The sequence below is a fragment of the Spermophilus citellus genome (assembly GCF_964194105.1).
Source record: "Spermophilus citellus genome assembly, chromosome: 9".
Taxonomy (NCBI): domain Eukaryota; kingdom Metazoa; phylum Chordata; class Mammalia; order Rodentia; family Sciuridae; genus Spermophilus; species Spermophilus citellus.
Genome location: NC_138191.1, coordinates 67,059,698 through 67,077,121, shown reverse-complemented (window position 1 = coordinate 67,077,121; position 17,424 = coordinate 67,059,698). Strand labels below are relative to the sequence as shown.

The 17,424-nt window shown below is 37.0% G+C and overlaps 1 protein-coding gene across 1 annotated transcript; it reads right to left on the bottom strand.

Annotated features, from left to right (window-relative positions):
* Positions 1-540: 540 nt before the first annotated feature.
* BCL10 (BCL10 immune signaling adaptor) lies at positions 541-15,748 on the bottom strand. Its single transcript, XM_081305065.1, has 3 exons — positions 15,178-15,748; positions 7,879-8,167; positions 541-5,531 (listed from the first exon to the last, which is right to left on the bottom strand). The coding sequence occupies exons 1-3, from the start codon at positions 15,628-15,630 to the stop codon at positions 5,179-5,181; spliced, it is 1,095 nt and encodes a 364-aa protein (XP_081161191.1). The 5' UTR covers positions 15,631-15,748; the 3' UTR covers positions 541-5,178.
* Between the last annotated feature and the right edge of the window lie 1,676 nt (positions 15,749-17,424).

Below are 17,424 nucleotides of genomic sequence, written 5' to 3'. Positions count from 1 at the left end.
TTGTTATTTTAAGATACTGTTTTGGAATAGTGCACCAAGCAGCAACAGATCATTCTCCACCAGTACTTTCCATCTCTCACAGTCTTCTCTATCCCTAAATTGCACCACTATTCATCCAGGTGCTCTGGACAAAACTCCACAAAACTTGTCATTCCAAGTTTAAAAATATATTCCAAATTCTAACACTTTGACCAACTCCACTTCTACCACCTTCATCTTTTGCTTAGAAAATGGCAAGAGTATTCCTATTGTTAATTTTTCCTCATATTTAATAATCCTTAAATTTTTAAATTTTGGAACACTTTTTAACTTACGGAAAATTGCAGGCACAAATTGCAAGGACAAAGAACTTTTTTTCTGACCCATCTGAGATGATGTTTATTATGCCCCCAAACTTTAAGCTTAGTAAAAACATTTTGTTTGTTTATATTGTCTATATTACAAAGACTTCTCATACAACCACCAAACTACCAAAAATATCTGGCTCAGATGTGGTAGTTAGTAGTCGTATCTTTGTCTCCTTCAACCTGGAATCGTTGCTTAGTCTTTCATGATTTTGTTATTTGGAAGCTTATAGGCCAGTTATTTTGTGGAAGAAACTTGAATTTGAGTTTGTCTGTTTTTCCTCACAATTAGATTCAGGTTATGAATCTCTGGCAGGAATATCTTGAAAGTAGTATTGCAGTCTTCTCACTGCAGACTTTTAGAAGGCACATTTCAATTTGTCCTGACTCAAGAATCTAACTTTGATTTCTTGCTTATCATTTAGTCGGCTAGGTTTCTCTACTGTAAAGCCACCTTTCCCCCTTTTGTAATTAATAAGAATTTTGTTGGGAGCCACTTTGAAACTGTGTCAATATTCTATTCTCTACCAAATTATTTGTTCATTTATTTATATTAGCATTGATTCATGGTGTCCCATTTTATCTAGTGAGTTATGATCAAGTATTATTTTTATTTTGATGTTGAAATTGTTTCAGATTTGGCCAGTGGAAACCCTTCAAGGTGGCATCTGTGTCCTCTGCATGTCTCCACCATTCCTTGAGGACTTGCTTGCATCCTGGAACATGTTTTAAGCTCATCGAATCCAGGGGTGCTTTCACAGAACTATATCTTCAGCCCTTTGTATTTTATTTATTTTTTTAGACAGATTCTTGCTAAGTTAGCTAAGTTCCCGAGGCTGGCCTTGAACTCGTGATCCTCTGCTTCAGCTTAAGTCACTAGTATTATACACATGAGCCACCATGTCTGGCCCAAAGTTGATCTTATACTGTGCCCTGAAATTAGTCATTTCATCAAGGAATCCCAATTCTTTTTAGTGGAGAATGGCATTTAGAAGCCAAGATCTGGGTGCTGTTCTCATTGCAAAAGGAGATATTAATGTTTCTAGGACTCATCAAGAGACAAAGCTAAGGAATGTTATTTATTTCCATATCCATTCATAGAAATATTGAAAACCTTGAGTTTGCACTTACACCTTCAATTTTAATTCAATACTATAGTTTCTTTTAGTTTTCTCTTTCTATATTTGTAGCTTCATTCTGTATCACGAGAGATTTGGGTCCCTTTAACCTAAATGTGTTTCCTTATTTGATCAATCCCTAAGTATGCAATTGATCTTCTCTTTGTTGCTATCCCTGTCCCCATGGAAAGCCCTGCTTGCCCCACTTAGGGTCTGCCATCTGCATTACCTATCCTTCTACAGATTCTTTCCTCATACTGTTCCTACTCACTTCTTCAGGTTTGGATGCTGGGCCATCCCTGCAGGCACTCCTCTCCATTTGTGAAATTTCATCTCAAAGCAGGCTCCTGAACTCTCCAGTCACCTTCACCTCCCTTATGTTCTAGCCACACAGGTCAATACAGCCTTTACACTCAATGCAACTCCTGCCTGGAACTCTCCCTCCAGAATCTCACAGGACAGCTTCCTTTCTTCTATTAGGTCTCAGCTCAAAGGTCCCCTGCTGTTAAGAGGTCTTTCCTGATAATGGTATCAATTCTTTTTTGCAAAAAGAATTTGCCTTTTTTGGTAAAGTTTCTTATTAAAATAAAAAAAGACAACAAACTCACCTTGTAGGGTTATTATTAGGATTACAAACAAGACTGCAAGACTACACATAAACACCAAACATAGTACTTGGCATCCAATAAGGCTGTGATTCCCAAGTTTTGTTGTACATAGAATCACCTGTTTCCATATGGACACATTTGAAGTTAATTGGTATGGGTGCTGCTCCCCTGTTGACTCCAAAATGGAAAGCAAAGTTTCAAAACCATTGCAATAAAGGACAATTTCTGATCATTAAATTATAATATGGCAGCAACTAGGACTGTAGTGGCAGAGTGCCTGCCTAACATGTGTGAGGTATTGGGTTTGATCCTTGGTACCATATAAAAATAAACAATTAAAATAAATGCATTCTGTCCATCTATAACTACAATTTTTTTTTTAATTATATGGCAAATTTAGGGTGAGGATTTTAGGAGCTGCACTCAAGTTATCTGTGTTAATATCTGCTCTTTTAGAAAGGCTTCATAGGCCACATTTAATAACTATAGGTCTATTTGTTTCTTGGTTTGCTACTTTTGTTTCCAAGTCAACAGTATACATATTTATCCAGTGATAAATGAGGTTGAAGATGGAAACTTCTTCCTTCTTTTGTATTGCTTAGACAGTACCTATGAGATTTGAACTTCTATCTCATACTTCACGCAAAAATTACTTTAAAATGAAATGGACCAGAGAGCTAAACAGGAAAGTAAAACTGAACTTACAGAAATAAACAGGAGAATAGCATCAAAATGCTGGGAAGGCAAAAATCTCTTAAACAGTAAAACTTACTGACATAGTAACTCTACATCATGTACAATCAGACAAATGAGAAATACTCCATTTATGTATATGTGTCAAAATGCATTCTACTATCATGTATAACAAATTAGTATACAAAAATTACTGACATAAAAAGATCGACAAATTGCACTTAAAATGTTCATCAAAACCAAATAAATAACCCTAAAATAAAAATTTTCAAAATAGTAATAAAAAAAACCCACCATTATTCTGGCCTACTGTTTTGCCAGTGTTTGACCTTGTATCGGGATAACCAAAGATGAATCATCTCATCAAAAGTGAACTCATGAAAAGACCTGGAGAAATCATAAGTGAACATGGCTAAATGAAAGCAGTCAGACTGAAGATGCAACATACTATGATTTTAACTAGATGACATACTGAAAAGAAAACTAGAGATAATAAAAGATGGATATTTGCCAGGGTCAGAAGGTGGAAAACAGAAAAAGTGGAGCAAATGCGTGGAATATAGGAATTCTTAAGGCAGTGAAACTATTCTGTATAATACTATAATTGTGGACACATGACATTATATACATTTTTAAAAACCTATAGTATTGTACAACACACAGTGAACCTTAAAATAAATGAGGAACTTTGGCTAATAATAAGGTACCAAGATTGGAATAATAATGTATCAATACTAGTTTATCAATTGTAACAAATGTATCACAAGAATGCAAATGTTAATATGGGAAACTGGGGGAAGAAAGGGTATTTGAGAACTCTATACTTTTTGATCAATTTTTATGTAAACCTACAACTGCACCAAAAAGTATTATTTTTTTGTGTGTGAGATACTGGGGATCAAACCCAGGTATGCCCCACAACTATGCTCTATATAGCACTATCCCTTTTTTGAGTCAGAATCTTGCTAAGTTGCCCACACTGGCCTTGAACTTGTGATCCTCTTGCCTCAGCCCCCTGAATTGCTAGGATTATAGAGGTGTGCACTACTTTCCCAGCTCCATTTTTTTAAAAAGAACTTAAAGGTGTTGTTTTATATTGTGATAATGTGGTACCCTGAAAAGTAATTTTTTCACTGCTGTATTAATCAACAGTAACAAATTGCATATCATGTCAATATGTCATTCTAATTTGTATATTTTTGGCAATGGTAAGCTTTTAGTGTTTAAAGAGAAAAAAATTGACTTATAGGATTCAAAATCCAAAGCCTAAGTTTAAGACCTTCATTTTATTGTTTATACCATTATTCAATAGCCTAAAAGAAATTCAGTATTAAAACTAACCTCTACCTGGGTGGTGGTATTTTAGACATTCCCTATTGAAAAATTTGAAACTCCAAAACATATCACTACATTTTAAAAAACTTTTATTGTTGATAGCAAATTTCCACTTCTAGGTTTTTAAAATAATAGGAATATATAGGAGGTGAATGTCTGGAAACTGGTAGAATTATAATTTAAATGAAGACAATGAGAACATAAGATTTATATGTGTGAAATTACTCAAATTTTGTTATACAACAATAAGATAAATCTGGCTAATGGCCTAATTGTTTCAAATAGTATTAAAAACAGAATTGTCACACATACATCTCAAAACCAATTTGTTCTAGCCATTTCAACTGTATAGTGATACTCATTAAAAGAAGGAAAAATACAGAGAAAGTGTTTTTAAAAATCTCATCAAATTACATGTAATGAGATTCATACCAAGATATTTTTTTTTGGAGAAAGAAAATTATAAAGGATAGACTGTAAAAACCCAAAGAAAGTAATATTAATTAGTAAGGTTAGTAAGAATTTTGGCAAACAGATCATAAGTGGCTCAAACTCCATGTTCCTCCAGAAACAGGAGGAGACACCATAAGACCAAATGAGTGGGAAAGAGATTCTTTTCAGTTTACTGGCAGCTTTCCCATTAGTCGTCAGCTTCTTGCCAAATAGAAATAGCTTAATGCTGAAAATTTACTGGTAAATGGATTGAAAAGACTATACTCGGAAAATTTCTTGTACAATGCATTGAGAACACTATTCCCAGTCTTTCTGTTCCCAAATAGAGAAATGTTCCCCATTAAAATTATCTTACAATATAAAAAATTTCAAAGTACTAAACCACCTAAAAAATGAAAAAAAAAAAAAATACTGAAAAGTACATGATCAACATGATTTACATTTAGCTATTCCAAAAGTATGCTTCTTTTATTCTAAAAAAATATATATTTACAAAGTATACTTACATTGTTTTAAAAGACATTTATCAAATGGAAGCAAATCATTATAGTGATTTTATAAAGAGATGCATATCCTTTAAAACATTTTTTTTTGTCACTACTAAAAAAATTAAAAGGCAGTAAAGTGTCATTGTGGTAAAACAGCACGTGATCTTAAGGGAAGAAACATTTCACTAGAGCTTCCACAAGTTCCTCCATCTAACTGCAACTCTGGTGGCAAAGGAGGAGCCCCAGGGTCCCCAGGTCTAGGAAATGTAGTTGAAGAGAAGATGGTATTTTCAGTTCTGCCTACTTCCAGGACAGGCAAATTCAGAGAAGAATCAGTAGAAAAGAAGGGAGCTGTGCTGGATTCTCCTTCTGGATGGTACATGACAGTGGATGCTCTCAGTTTTTCAGAGGAATTACTTTCATTTGAATTTGATCTAGAAAGATTGTTCATGGCTCCATCTGGAAAAGGTTCACAGCTGCTACATTTCAGTCCTACAATAAAATTATTCAGATATAAATGAAAAAGTAACTAAAAAAATCATACTTATGCTTATAATCCCAGCTGCTTTCGAGGTTGAGGCAGGAGGACGGCAAATTCAAGGCCAGTCTGGACAACTTAGTGAGACACAGTCTCAAAATAAAAAGTAAGAAGGGCCATGAATGTAGCTCAGTGATATAACACCCTGGGTTCAATTCCCAGTACAAAAAAATAAATAGAGGTTGCAAGATAGGTGTGAACTCAGACTCCACCCTCCTTTTTTCCCCGTTTTAAAATTTTGAGACAAGGTTTTGCTACTCGGCTTAGGAGACTGAGGCAGGAGGATTGCGAGTTCAAAGCCAGTGTCAGCAAAATCAAGGTGCTAAGCAACTCAGTGAGACCTTGTCTTTAAATTAAAAAAAAAAAAATAGGGCTAGGGATATAGCTCAGGGGCCAAGTGCCCCTCAATTTAATCCCTGGTACCCCCACTCCAAAAAAAAAGGGCTGTGGCTGGGGATGTGGCTAAATTTTATGCATTCTTGGGTTCAATCCCAGTAGCAAGGGGGAAAAAAAAAGACTATGAACTAGTTACCACATGATCAGAATTTAAATTGCAATTTATAAATTCTGTCATAATCCATTTCAATCTCATTTGCTTTTCTTAAAAATCACATTCTCTAGATAAGGAAGCAGTCTCAAAGAAGCTAACTAACATGCTATAATTTAATGTATATTTACATATTTAACCACTGAAGGACCTGGAAAAAATGAAGCAATCCCAATTATTTTTCATAAAATAAGAAATAGTTTTCACAACTAATATTTTTAGCATTCTGGTAAAAAACAAAATCCAATTGGCCTATGAAAACAAAATTTAAACAGGGCATATGCTATGAGCTGATCAATGGCAATTATTGATTCTTGAATCACAGTGTATTAGAACTCAAAAAATTTTAGAAGTCAACTCATTATTACCAACAGAGATGGGAAAACAGGTAACTAATTTTTTTTTTTTTTTTTTTGTACCAGGGATTGCGAGAACATGACTCTGAACCACATCCCCAGCCCTTTTATGTATTTTATTTAGAGACAGGGTCCTCACTGAGTTGCTTAGCACCTCGCTTTTGCTGAGGCTGGCTTTGAACTTTTGATCCTCCTGCGTCAGCCTCTCAAGCTGCTGGGATTACAGGCGTATCCCATCACACCCAGCCAGGTAACTCATTCTTATTCCAAGACTGTTTTGTGGGAAAGTGAGAACCTTAATGCAATAGATAATACCCTTTGTTCTCAACATAATAGTTTACTTAAATGACAGTGTTTATTCCTATAAAACAATTTTATTGTATCCGAAGGGTCTAGTTGACAATTAACCCCAGAATTGAAAGAATAAATACAAATACAATTTATTTTTCTGTTAGGCTTAGCAAATATTCAACCCGTTAAAGGAATGGAAACTCCTGAGTTAACAAATTTTAGTACAATGTGCAATATACATATTACATGTCATTTTTTTCCACTAGTTTTTCAAAATATATTTACACTCTGTTCCATGCTACAGAAACTATTATATATGGCTCATGAGGGGAAACGTTCAAAGTGTCTCAGTAAGGACATACAGACCATGAGTTCCTTAAGGGCAGAGCCCTAAATTTCTCATTTCTTGATCTCTAATGCCAAGAACAAAAGGAGTAAAGCTATATCACGTGAAGACTTAAATTAGTGCTCTAGAAAGAGAAGCACAGTATTCCAATCAGTGTGTGCATGCTCTGGGATGAAAGTGAAATGGGAGAGGTAATACTATTCCCTTAATCAGTCTCAGTTCTCATGTTTCTCATGTCTTGCTAAACTGTGTGACTCCAGTGTTCAAAGTTGTGTGTACATACATGATTGTTATAAACACATGCCAATAACTTTATCTTGTGATCAACTGGTAAGAGAATTAGCAGAGTTGAACTTCACTTATATACAATTCTTAATATGCGATGTACAGTGTTTTCAGAGATTACTTCCATCATATATCTATAAATGATATTGCTAAATAAATACGAATACAGGATACTGAATATTTCATTCTTGCAATGTAATGACATCACATATGGTAAAAAAATGAATAATAATTATTTCCAATTTTTGTTTTGTTTTGTTTTGCACTTTTACTTTTCTGAAAAGCACTGTTATGGGCTGGGATTGTGGCTCAGTGGTAGAACGCTCACCTAGCATGTATAAGGCCCTGGGTTTGATCCCCATTACCACGTAAAAATAAATAAATAAAAGAAAGGTATTGTGTTCAACTACAACTAAAAAATACATATTAAAATAAAGCACTGTTATATTAACTCTTTGAAACCTAAGATGCCTTACCTTTCAGATGTTCTAGTTTTATATTTCTAAGTTTTAACACTTCATCTGTAATCTTCTGTATCAAGAAGTTCTGTGTTTTTTCTCTCCGAATAGATTCAACAAGAGTGTCCAGTCCTTTGGGGTTTTCTTGTAAGTAGTCTAACAATTTTCCAGCCCTTTTTCTACTTGATGTCCGGCAAGAAATTTCTTCAGTGTCTTCTCTACTGAGTATTTTTTTTGCACGTAGATGATCAAAATGTCTCTCAGCTATGATTTTCTCACATAAGTAAACCCGCAAATTTTCTAAAGCCTAAAAGACAAAATATGTTTCAGTGTTATTTTGTAACATCTAATAAAACCACACAGGTAACTAATAAGTAGTTACAAGTATTGGAGATTGAACCCAGGGCCTCATGTGTGCTAGACAAGCACTCAACCACTAAGCTACATTCCTAGTCCTAGTTAGGAATCTCAACTGGTGTGAGACAACGTCCTGAAGTCAGGAGGCTCAGGTCACTTAAAATGCATGTGAATTAAGATGAAAGTTCAAGTAGGTATAAGAAGTTCTCAGATATTCCTGTTTCTGCCTGGTTCTGTTCTTACCCTCCCACCTGAAAACCAAGACCAGGCTGTTTTAAAGAGGGGCCAGTCAAATCTGGAGAGCCCAGGTCATTAGAAATAGGAAGGTCTGCTTAGGGTCACCTGTGGTGGTAAAGATAGGAACAGACTACTGCACATTTTAGGTACCATTTGGCAAGGAATTCAGAATTAAACAGAAACAGGGAGGATAACTTAGTATGAAGCCTCATAATTTTTAAGTTTCTCATGTTTGTTATTAGTTATTCCATCTCCTTAGAGTGAAACCATTAAAAACAAACAAACAGAAAACAAAACTCCTAAACTAAAAGAGCCCATAATGTATCAGTCTTCGGGATTGGTTAGAAAAACTATAACTTCCCGAGTCAGTCTAGGTGGAAGGGGAGATATGTAATGTGTGTTGTGTTGTGTGGGGAGAGGAACCTAAAGGGAAAGTGAATGTTAGGAAATATAAATCAAGAAAAAGGAGACAGGAGAAACAAGTCTAGACCTAAGGTGTGCCTGAATAGGCTTAATCTGCAGAAAATACATGTTTTTTAAAAAAATTATTTGTTCCTATATATTTTTTTTTAATACATAAAACATAAAAAGTATAGATATCAATGGGGTGTCATGTAATGTTTGGATACATGTATATATTGCACATTGTTTAAATCAGGTCTATGTTAGTCTTAATAAATGCCATTAATAAATCTGATGTCAGTGATTGCATTTTAGTTCCTCTATGTACTAGATATGTGATCTTAGGTAAGTTAGTTAACTCCTCTGTGTCTCTTTCATCATTTAATTTTTATAAGGAATAAATATTATATGCAAAGTGTTTAGAAAAGTGCCTGGTACATAGTAGGGATGATGACAATGATGATTTATTTGACTCACATTCAAAAATGATGACCTAAAAGCAACAGAAGGAATCATCAGCATCCTAGTATATATCAAGTCTTCTGGGTAAAGACATCGTATAGTTTTCAGTTCATTGAATTCCTACATGCATTAACTGTATTTCACCATACAATCACTGCAGAGTTTATGCCTTTTTTTTTTTTAATAAAAATATGAGGTTTGCCCAGTAGGTGAATCCCTTTTCTTTTTTAAATTGTGCCAGTATAACTTAAAAAATATTTATTACTAAACTGTCTTTGGTAAACAGAATACTTGTGAATGTACATTAATGCTGTGGCAACAATTATGCAGTGAAATACAGTATTTACTCATATAAGAGATTTTTTTTGTATCTAAATTCCTAGTAAGCCAAGTGCTGAACACAGAGTATACAAAAATGAACAAACTTGAATCCTGTATTCAAAGGGCTTCTGGTCTAGGTGGGGAATACATACTACATGCAAAACAATAACTATCAGATTATTGATATGGCCCCCCCACAAAAGATTATAGGTCAAGTATTGGGCAAGCATAGAGTGAGCAGGAGCTATCCCCAGGACTTGGGAAATCTACAGAGGCTATACTTGAGCTAAAGGCATGAAGATGTGCAACTGCAAAAGACAATGAGAAGTCTGGGTGTAGCTAGAACACGGATGTGTATGAAAGGTTTGAGAGGAATGAAGTTGGGAAGTAAAACTAGTGTTACATCATAGGAAGACTTTTACAACATACTCAGGAACACAAATTTCTCTATAGTCAAAAGGAAGAGTCATCAAAGATGCAATAAGAAAACATTTGCAGAGGACTAGGGGGGGGGTCAACCTGGGGCCAAAGGAGAAAGGAGGCCAGTCAGAAGATTGCTACAATCATCTTACATAGAATAAGTTGAATGTATGAATCTAAGTTGTAAGGATGCAAAGAAAGATTATATTTAAAAAAGATGAACTCCTTGAAAAATCTCATCTATAGTCATTTTACCACCTATATGATCAAGACCTTCCTCACTTAGACATCCTAAATATACTTCAAATGTGACATACCCCCAACTAAATTACCTTCCCCTTTTCTTTACCCCTGACATTCTCAACTCATTTGGAAGTTCCACAATCCATTCAGCCATTCTATAAATCTAAACTCTTCCTTTCTGTCACTCACTTGCCACACCCAATTACCCATCCACAAGGTCCTGCCAACCAACCACATACATATTTACACACATATATGCACACACAATCTGCTCCTTCATCACTTCTACTGTTATCGCTGCCCTACTTCGGGTCCTTAGCATATCTCACATGGACTAACAATAGAAGCCTAACCATACTTCCTACTTCCTTTCTCTTTCTAAAATTACTCCTTTAAACATCTATTAGATCTCTTACTTATCAAAAGAAAATGGAAATCTAAAGTATCATATAAATTCTAATACCACAATGATGTTAATATTTTAAAAATTGAAAATTATTCTGCTTGTGATTTATGGGATAAAATTCTCAATCAAGCAGAATAGTAGAGAAGTTAAAAGCATAGCTCTGGAGTTAATCTCATTTCAAATTTTGAATCTGCCACATCTTTTGAGAGTTGGGGCAAGTTTAGTTAATCACTCAAAGCTTCAGGATCCTTATTGATAAAATAATGATGAAAACAACTTGTAGAACATTTAGGAAGACTAAATGGGATGGTGCAGATGAAGGTTTAGCACAATATCTGATATACAATAAATGCTCAATAAATAATGACTGATTATTGTAGGAAAGATTCTTGATAATATGGTTTTACTACCTCTGATCTCTAACTTTATGTTCCCCTTAAAACTGCTGTTACTCCATATTTACTCATGTTGTCACTTTTGTCTTTTTTTCTTTTTTCACACTCTAAGCCCCTATTCATCCTTTAAGATTCAGGTCATCTCGCCAGGCGTAGTGGTGCACGCCTATAATCCCAGTGGTTCAGAGGTTGAGGCAGGAGGATTGTTGGTTCAATCCAACAATTGAAAACCAGCCTCGGCAACTTAGTGAGGGCTTAAGCAACTCAGTAAGATCCTGTCTCTAAACAAAATATAAAAAAGGGCTGAGGATGTAGCTCAGTAGTTAAGCACCCCTTGAGTTCAATTCCTGGTACCAGGAGGGGAAAAAAAAAATTCAAGTCATCTCCTCTGAAAAGCTCTTCCTTAATTCCCCAGGATTTGACAGATACCTCTCTCCTCTGTCTTTGTAGTATCTTGTGACTATATTTCACTTTTGTATACATCAGGTCTCTTTTTTTTAACCTCATCTCCAGTTCATCCCCAGACATTTCCATTATTCTTCTCAAAGCCACCAATGATGTTCTTATTACCAAATCAGTTACTTTTTCATCTTCATCTTACTTTTCAGCAGCATGAACACAGTTGACCACTCCCTTCTTGAAACATAATTCTTGTCTTACATGAATACTACACTCAATCTCTAAGGCTTAACTGCTAGTTTTTCACATTCTTTTTAAAGGGTCTTAGAAAACCCTTTTGTCTTTTAGTACTCAACTTCCTAAGTGAAATCAATCAATCCCATACTTTTATTTCTACCTTAGACCTCTTCTGACCTTTAGACTTGGTGGATCTAATTGGCTTGACATGTCCCCTGACTAATCTTGATTCCACTCTCCCAATTCTCATATTCAATTTATCATTTGTTTCAAAAATGCACCTGGAACTGTGCTCCACCTATTTCCATTGCCCTCACCATGATCCAAACCACCATCATTTTTCATCTATACAAATTCCAGGATTCTCTTCACTGGTTTCCCTACTCTTACTCTTATTCTCAAGCCCACAGAATAGGTAGAGGAGTCTTAAAAAAAAAAACAAAAACAAAACTGTAATTCTTCAATAAATTTCTACTATACCTGGGAGAAAAAACATGAATTGGCTCTGGACACATGCTTAACTTCACCTCAGGCTACCCTTTGCCTTCTTATAATATTCAAGTCCACCAAGGTCTTGCCTGTGTTAAGTCTGTAGCAAATTCTATTCTGCCTAGAATGTTTTCCCCTAGTTCTGTCATACTGAGTTCTTTAGGACTAAGTTTAAATATAATATCCAATGACCATGCTATCTCAAGCAGATTTCCTGTTACTGTCTCAGCACCAGTTTGTCTCCTTCATAGCACTTAACATAATTTGTAAATACATACATATATATTTTCAACTCTAATGAACTATATGTTTAAAACAGGCAAGAACCAGGTATATTTTGTTCAATATTAAATACCCTGTACTTACAGAGTGCCACACTGTGTTTTAGATAACTGTAAAATTCACTGCACACGTATTTTGTGACTTAAAATAATCATTTTTGGGCTGGGGATGTGGCTCAAGCGGTAGCGCGCTCGCCTGGCATGCGTGCGGCCCGGGTTCGATCCTCAGCACCACATACCAACAAAGATGTTGTGTCCGCTGAAAACTAAAAAATAAATATTAAAAAATTCTCTCTCTCTCTCTCTCTCTCCTCTCTCACCAAAAAAAAAAAATCATTTTATGTCTATTTCCCTTCCCCCAAGAAATTTAGCTCTTTTAAAATTAAAAGTGTGTCTTAAATTTTAATTTTCTGTTAGAACCAACTGATAATGATCAGCCTCAAAACGTCATGTAATTTGTATTTATTAAGATGAATTAAATTCAACCAAAAAGATAAGGTAAATAACTAGATGAGGAAGACGGGGAGGAGGAGATTGTGAAGAAATGGGAGCTCCTGGGAGGACCAGACCCCAATCCAGACCCCTAGACTCCAGTGAATGCCTGAAATCTTGCACAGTACCAAATCCTATACACAAGCACTGTGATACCATGATAATCTGACTGAGACAGCTATTGAGTGACTAATGGGCAGGTAATGTACACAGCACAGATAATCTGGACAAAGGGATGACTCACACTCCTGGCTAGATGGAGCAAAATAGTATAAGATTTCACCATGCTACTTAGTGCCCAATTTAAAATATATGAATTTCTGAAATTTTCCATGAAATACTTTTGGATGATGGCAAGTGAAACTACAGAAAGTAAAACCTCAGATAACAGAAAGTTATCCTCAAAGGGACAAATGTATATCATTTATCAAACAGAAAATATAGAAGGAACAGCAAGCAACCTTTGGGGGAAGGATGATAATGAAAAGTTCAACTCTTGATGATAAAAGGTGTGCAATATGTAGAACATAAAAACTAGATTTCCAGTAGACAAATGGAAATAAGGTCCTAGAGTTGAGAGAGAAGGAAGGTCAAATATGCAAAGGATGATTTTCAAACTTTCCAAGTTTTCATTAACAATTTTGAAAACATGACAAATATCTAAGAAAAATTAAAAAACAGTTTTTTCATAGACCTCTTGAAACTCATCCATAGGTTTCCTCAAGGTTACAATTTTCTGTTACAAGTATAAATTGAAATTATGGAAATGGATAACATTAATGAATCAACAAGAGAGCTACAAAGAAGCAGTACTTCTTTGCATCTGTATTTGTACACAGGTGTTACTTTCTCACTTCTCTTTCAGGTCCTGTTTTATGAGCTGTAAAATGGTAATAGCAATTGTCTTCCTTAGAGGTTGTTGTAAAGACTAAGTGGAAAAATTGAAAATTGTGTGAAGAAGAATCTGGAACATAATGAACCTAGCTCTTCAAGCTCAGATTTTACTGGCATCTTGAATAAGACAACACTTGTTTAAATTCAGTATCCCAGTCTTATCTCAACTAGAATATAAAATATGGGCCTAGCCTTCATTTTTTGTCTTCTAGGCCAAAGGGCACTACTTTCCACACAATAAGTGCTCCATAAATCTCTCGTGAATGAGGAAACTAAGGCACAATCCCCAGTCACATACAGTTTCCTTCTGCTTATGAGTCACAGCAACTCTAATTGTGAGTACAGTATAATAACCAATACAGAGGAGGGAAGAAAAAGGGATTTTAAGTGGGATAAGCATTCAAAAAGTTGCTGTCCTAGCAAGTTTGCAAAGATGTTTTAGTAAAAGTAATTAGAATTAATATAAAGTACTTTTTAGTGGTGTTTATGCTTCATCTAATAAAACAATTAATTAAAAGCAAATAAAAAGGAAACAAGTCATACCTAAAAAACTAAATATTTAGATTTGTGCAGTTTTAATTTTTAAACCGTTAGAACCACGTTATCAGCCCCAAAGTGTCATGTAATTTGCTTGCTTCTTCCAAGCAGAACAGCAGAATTTGGCTACTGAATATTTTCTACGTTTACCTTTAAATTAATTCTGAGCTACACGTATTCGTCTCCCCCCCACCTCTATTTAAATATGTGGGCGTCTGCTTACTAGGGGAATTCCAGGCTGCACTTTCAGCTGTTGAGCTGTCCCCAGCCCCCTTTGCAAAAAGAGTTTCACGTATTTGCTCCACTGCATGGGATCTTTTATCTGGTCCACCTTTTGCTCTAGAGTGAGAATGCAACCTAGGCAGTCTGACTCAATGAAGAACTTGAACCATTTCGCTAATAACGTAGTTCCAAGAGCACAGTGGCAAAGGGGGTGGGGGGAGAATCATGAAATAGGCGAGGAACGGGAAAGATGACTGTCAACAAACTCTCAGCTGGACAAGGTTTAAAAATGCAAGCCCTCCGTTTAGTGATTCAAACGTCGAGTAACTGGTCACTGGGCACCACTTCCACCAAGGTCCCTCAATACAATACAGGGTTCGCTGCGGTCCTCCAGTGCGTGGAACTTCCGCTCTTCCTACCAAGAGGCGCCTCCGCGTCCTGCGACTCCGGGTTTCCGCTTTCCTCTCCCGCCGGACTGTAGCCCGCCCCCAACCGCACCACGGGGCAAGGTAGTACTACTCACGTCCTTCTTCACTTCAGTCAGGTCGTCTTCGGTGAGGGACAGCGCGGTGGGTTCCATGGCGGAGGTGGGAGATGGCGCTTCTTCCGGGGCCGGGGGATTCCGCGGCGCCGCCCCGCCCTGACCAGGGGCTTTCGCCTCCCGGAACCGGGGCGGAGAGGAAGTGGAGCAGATCGGGGCGGGGGGGGGTGAAGAGGGCCGTCCCTTAAAAAGCAGGGACTTGGAGGGGGTCAAACTGTAGCGCTTCCGGCTCAGCCTCTGGGCCAACAGCGTTATAAACCTACCTCGTCGCCAGCGTAACCTTGCGGCAGAAGAACTTCCCTCTCCTAGTGGCTCATTTGCAGACACGGCCCCTCGGAGAGGCGGGTCTTGTGGAGCCCGCCCCCTCTGCGTCAGCCAATCAGCGACCGCCTTCTCTGCCCCCGAACCTGAGCTTTCCGGAGTGGTTCCGCCCATAGACGACTACACCTCAAGCCACGCCTCCTCAGGTTGTTTGCGTGAGGCGTTGGGTGGCCTCCCAATAAGGAATCTTCTGTGGGTTGGGCCCTCATGGCTCAGCCCAGGGGGCACTCCCCGCCTTCGCAGAGGGCTCTCTTTGGTGGAGTCTGATCTCGGGTGTCATTGTCTTCGGGTTCCTCCCCTTTTCCCAGACTTTGCTCTGCGATTTCCTGTTGTTGTATTGTCTAAATTTTACAACTATTTGGCCACGCACAAACACGTACATGCGCGCGCGCACACACACACACACACGCAGCTTAACTACAATTAAAGAAATTTTGGAGGAGAAAAAAAAAACCGCTACAATCCCACCACTTTAGCACCTTAACGATGGAAAACAACTCTGCTGTAAGGAAGTAAATGGTTTATTCGCAGGTGATGACTATGCCCTGGTAACATAAACTCAAGTACTCAAGTTAACCGCATGAGCTCCCGGTGAACAGTGATTACCAAGGACATGGTTCTTCTATGAAGAGATTATACAAACTTTTAGACCCCCCCCCCCCCCCAAGCAGGTAGTGTCATCATGAAACTCCTCCACAAGATTCAGAAGCTTTCAAAAAAGTAGGGAAAGCTCCTACAAAATTCAGGTACTGTCTCATTCCCAGCCATAATGTTCAATAGAGGCCAGAGGTCCGTCAAGCTTCACATACACATTTATCCAGTAGTCACAGAAATGCTAGGTCAGATACAATGGCAAGTCAAAGGAGCCTAAAATAACCCAAATACAACTTGAGCTTCTTATAGTACTTTGTCTCTCCACAGGTCTAGATAATCCAATCAGTAAAATTCAAACAACCTGAAAGCTCCCAAATACAAATGTGGCCTCTTTGAAAAAACTTCAGTTTACAACTTAATGTAACACTTGCATACTTTTTGGTCACTGTTCATTACAAGCATAAGTTTTCCTCATTTATTAATCTGTGTAACAGAGATAGGCTTACTTCACAGGGCAGCTGGGAGTATATGCAAAGTTCTTAGAGGTACTTGGCACACAATTGGACTCTTTATTATTTTCTTTTATTACTTCTTATTGATGTGTTCTAGGCATCTTATGAGAGTTTTCCATTTTATTGAAGGAGACTAATGAATAAATGACTAACCATCTAACAAACAGCAGTGTATATAAAATATACATGGATAAGGAGCTCTAGAGGGCCTAAGGTAGTTTGTACAAAATACTAAATAAACTAGTAATAAACTAGAGGGTATAGGAAGCTACAAAGTAGATTAAGTTGAAGTAGATTAAGTTGACAAGAGACTAAGGACAAACTTGGGGATCCCAATGTTTATTTTCTTTCTTTATTTTTGAACTGGGCATTGAGCCCAGGGGTACTTTACCAGTCCTTTTTACTTTTATTTTGAGACAGAGTTTTGCTAAGTTATTGAAGATCTTGCTAAGTTGCTGAAACTGATCTTGAACTTGTGATCCTTCTTCATGTTTCTCACCTCAATGGGACTAGAAACATACAACTTCACACCCAGCCCCAATATTTAAATGAAAGCAAAAGAACCAGAAAAGATCATCATTGCCAAGACCATATCTATGTAGTTTCGATAACAACAGAAGCTTTGATCTTAATTTTTTTTTAAAGAGAGAGAGAGAATTTTAATATTTATTTTTTCATTTTCGGCAGACACAACACCTTTGTTTGTATGTGGTGCTGAGGATCGAACCTGGCCCGCTCGCATGCCAGGCCAACGCACTACGGCTTGAGCCATATCCCCAGCCCATAAGCTTCGATCTTTACA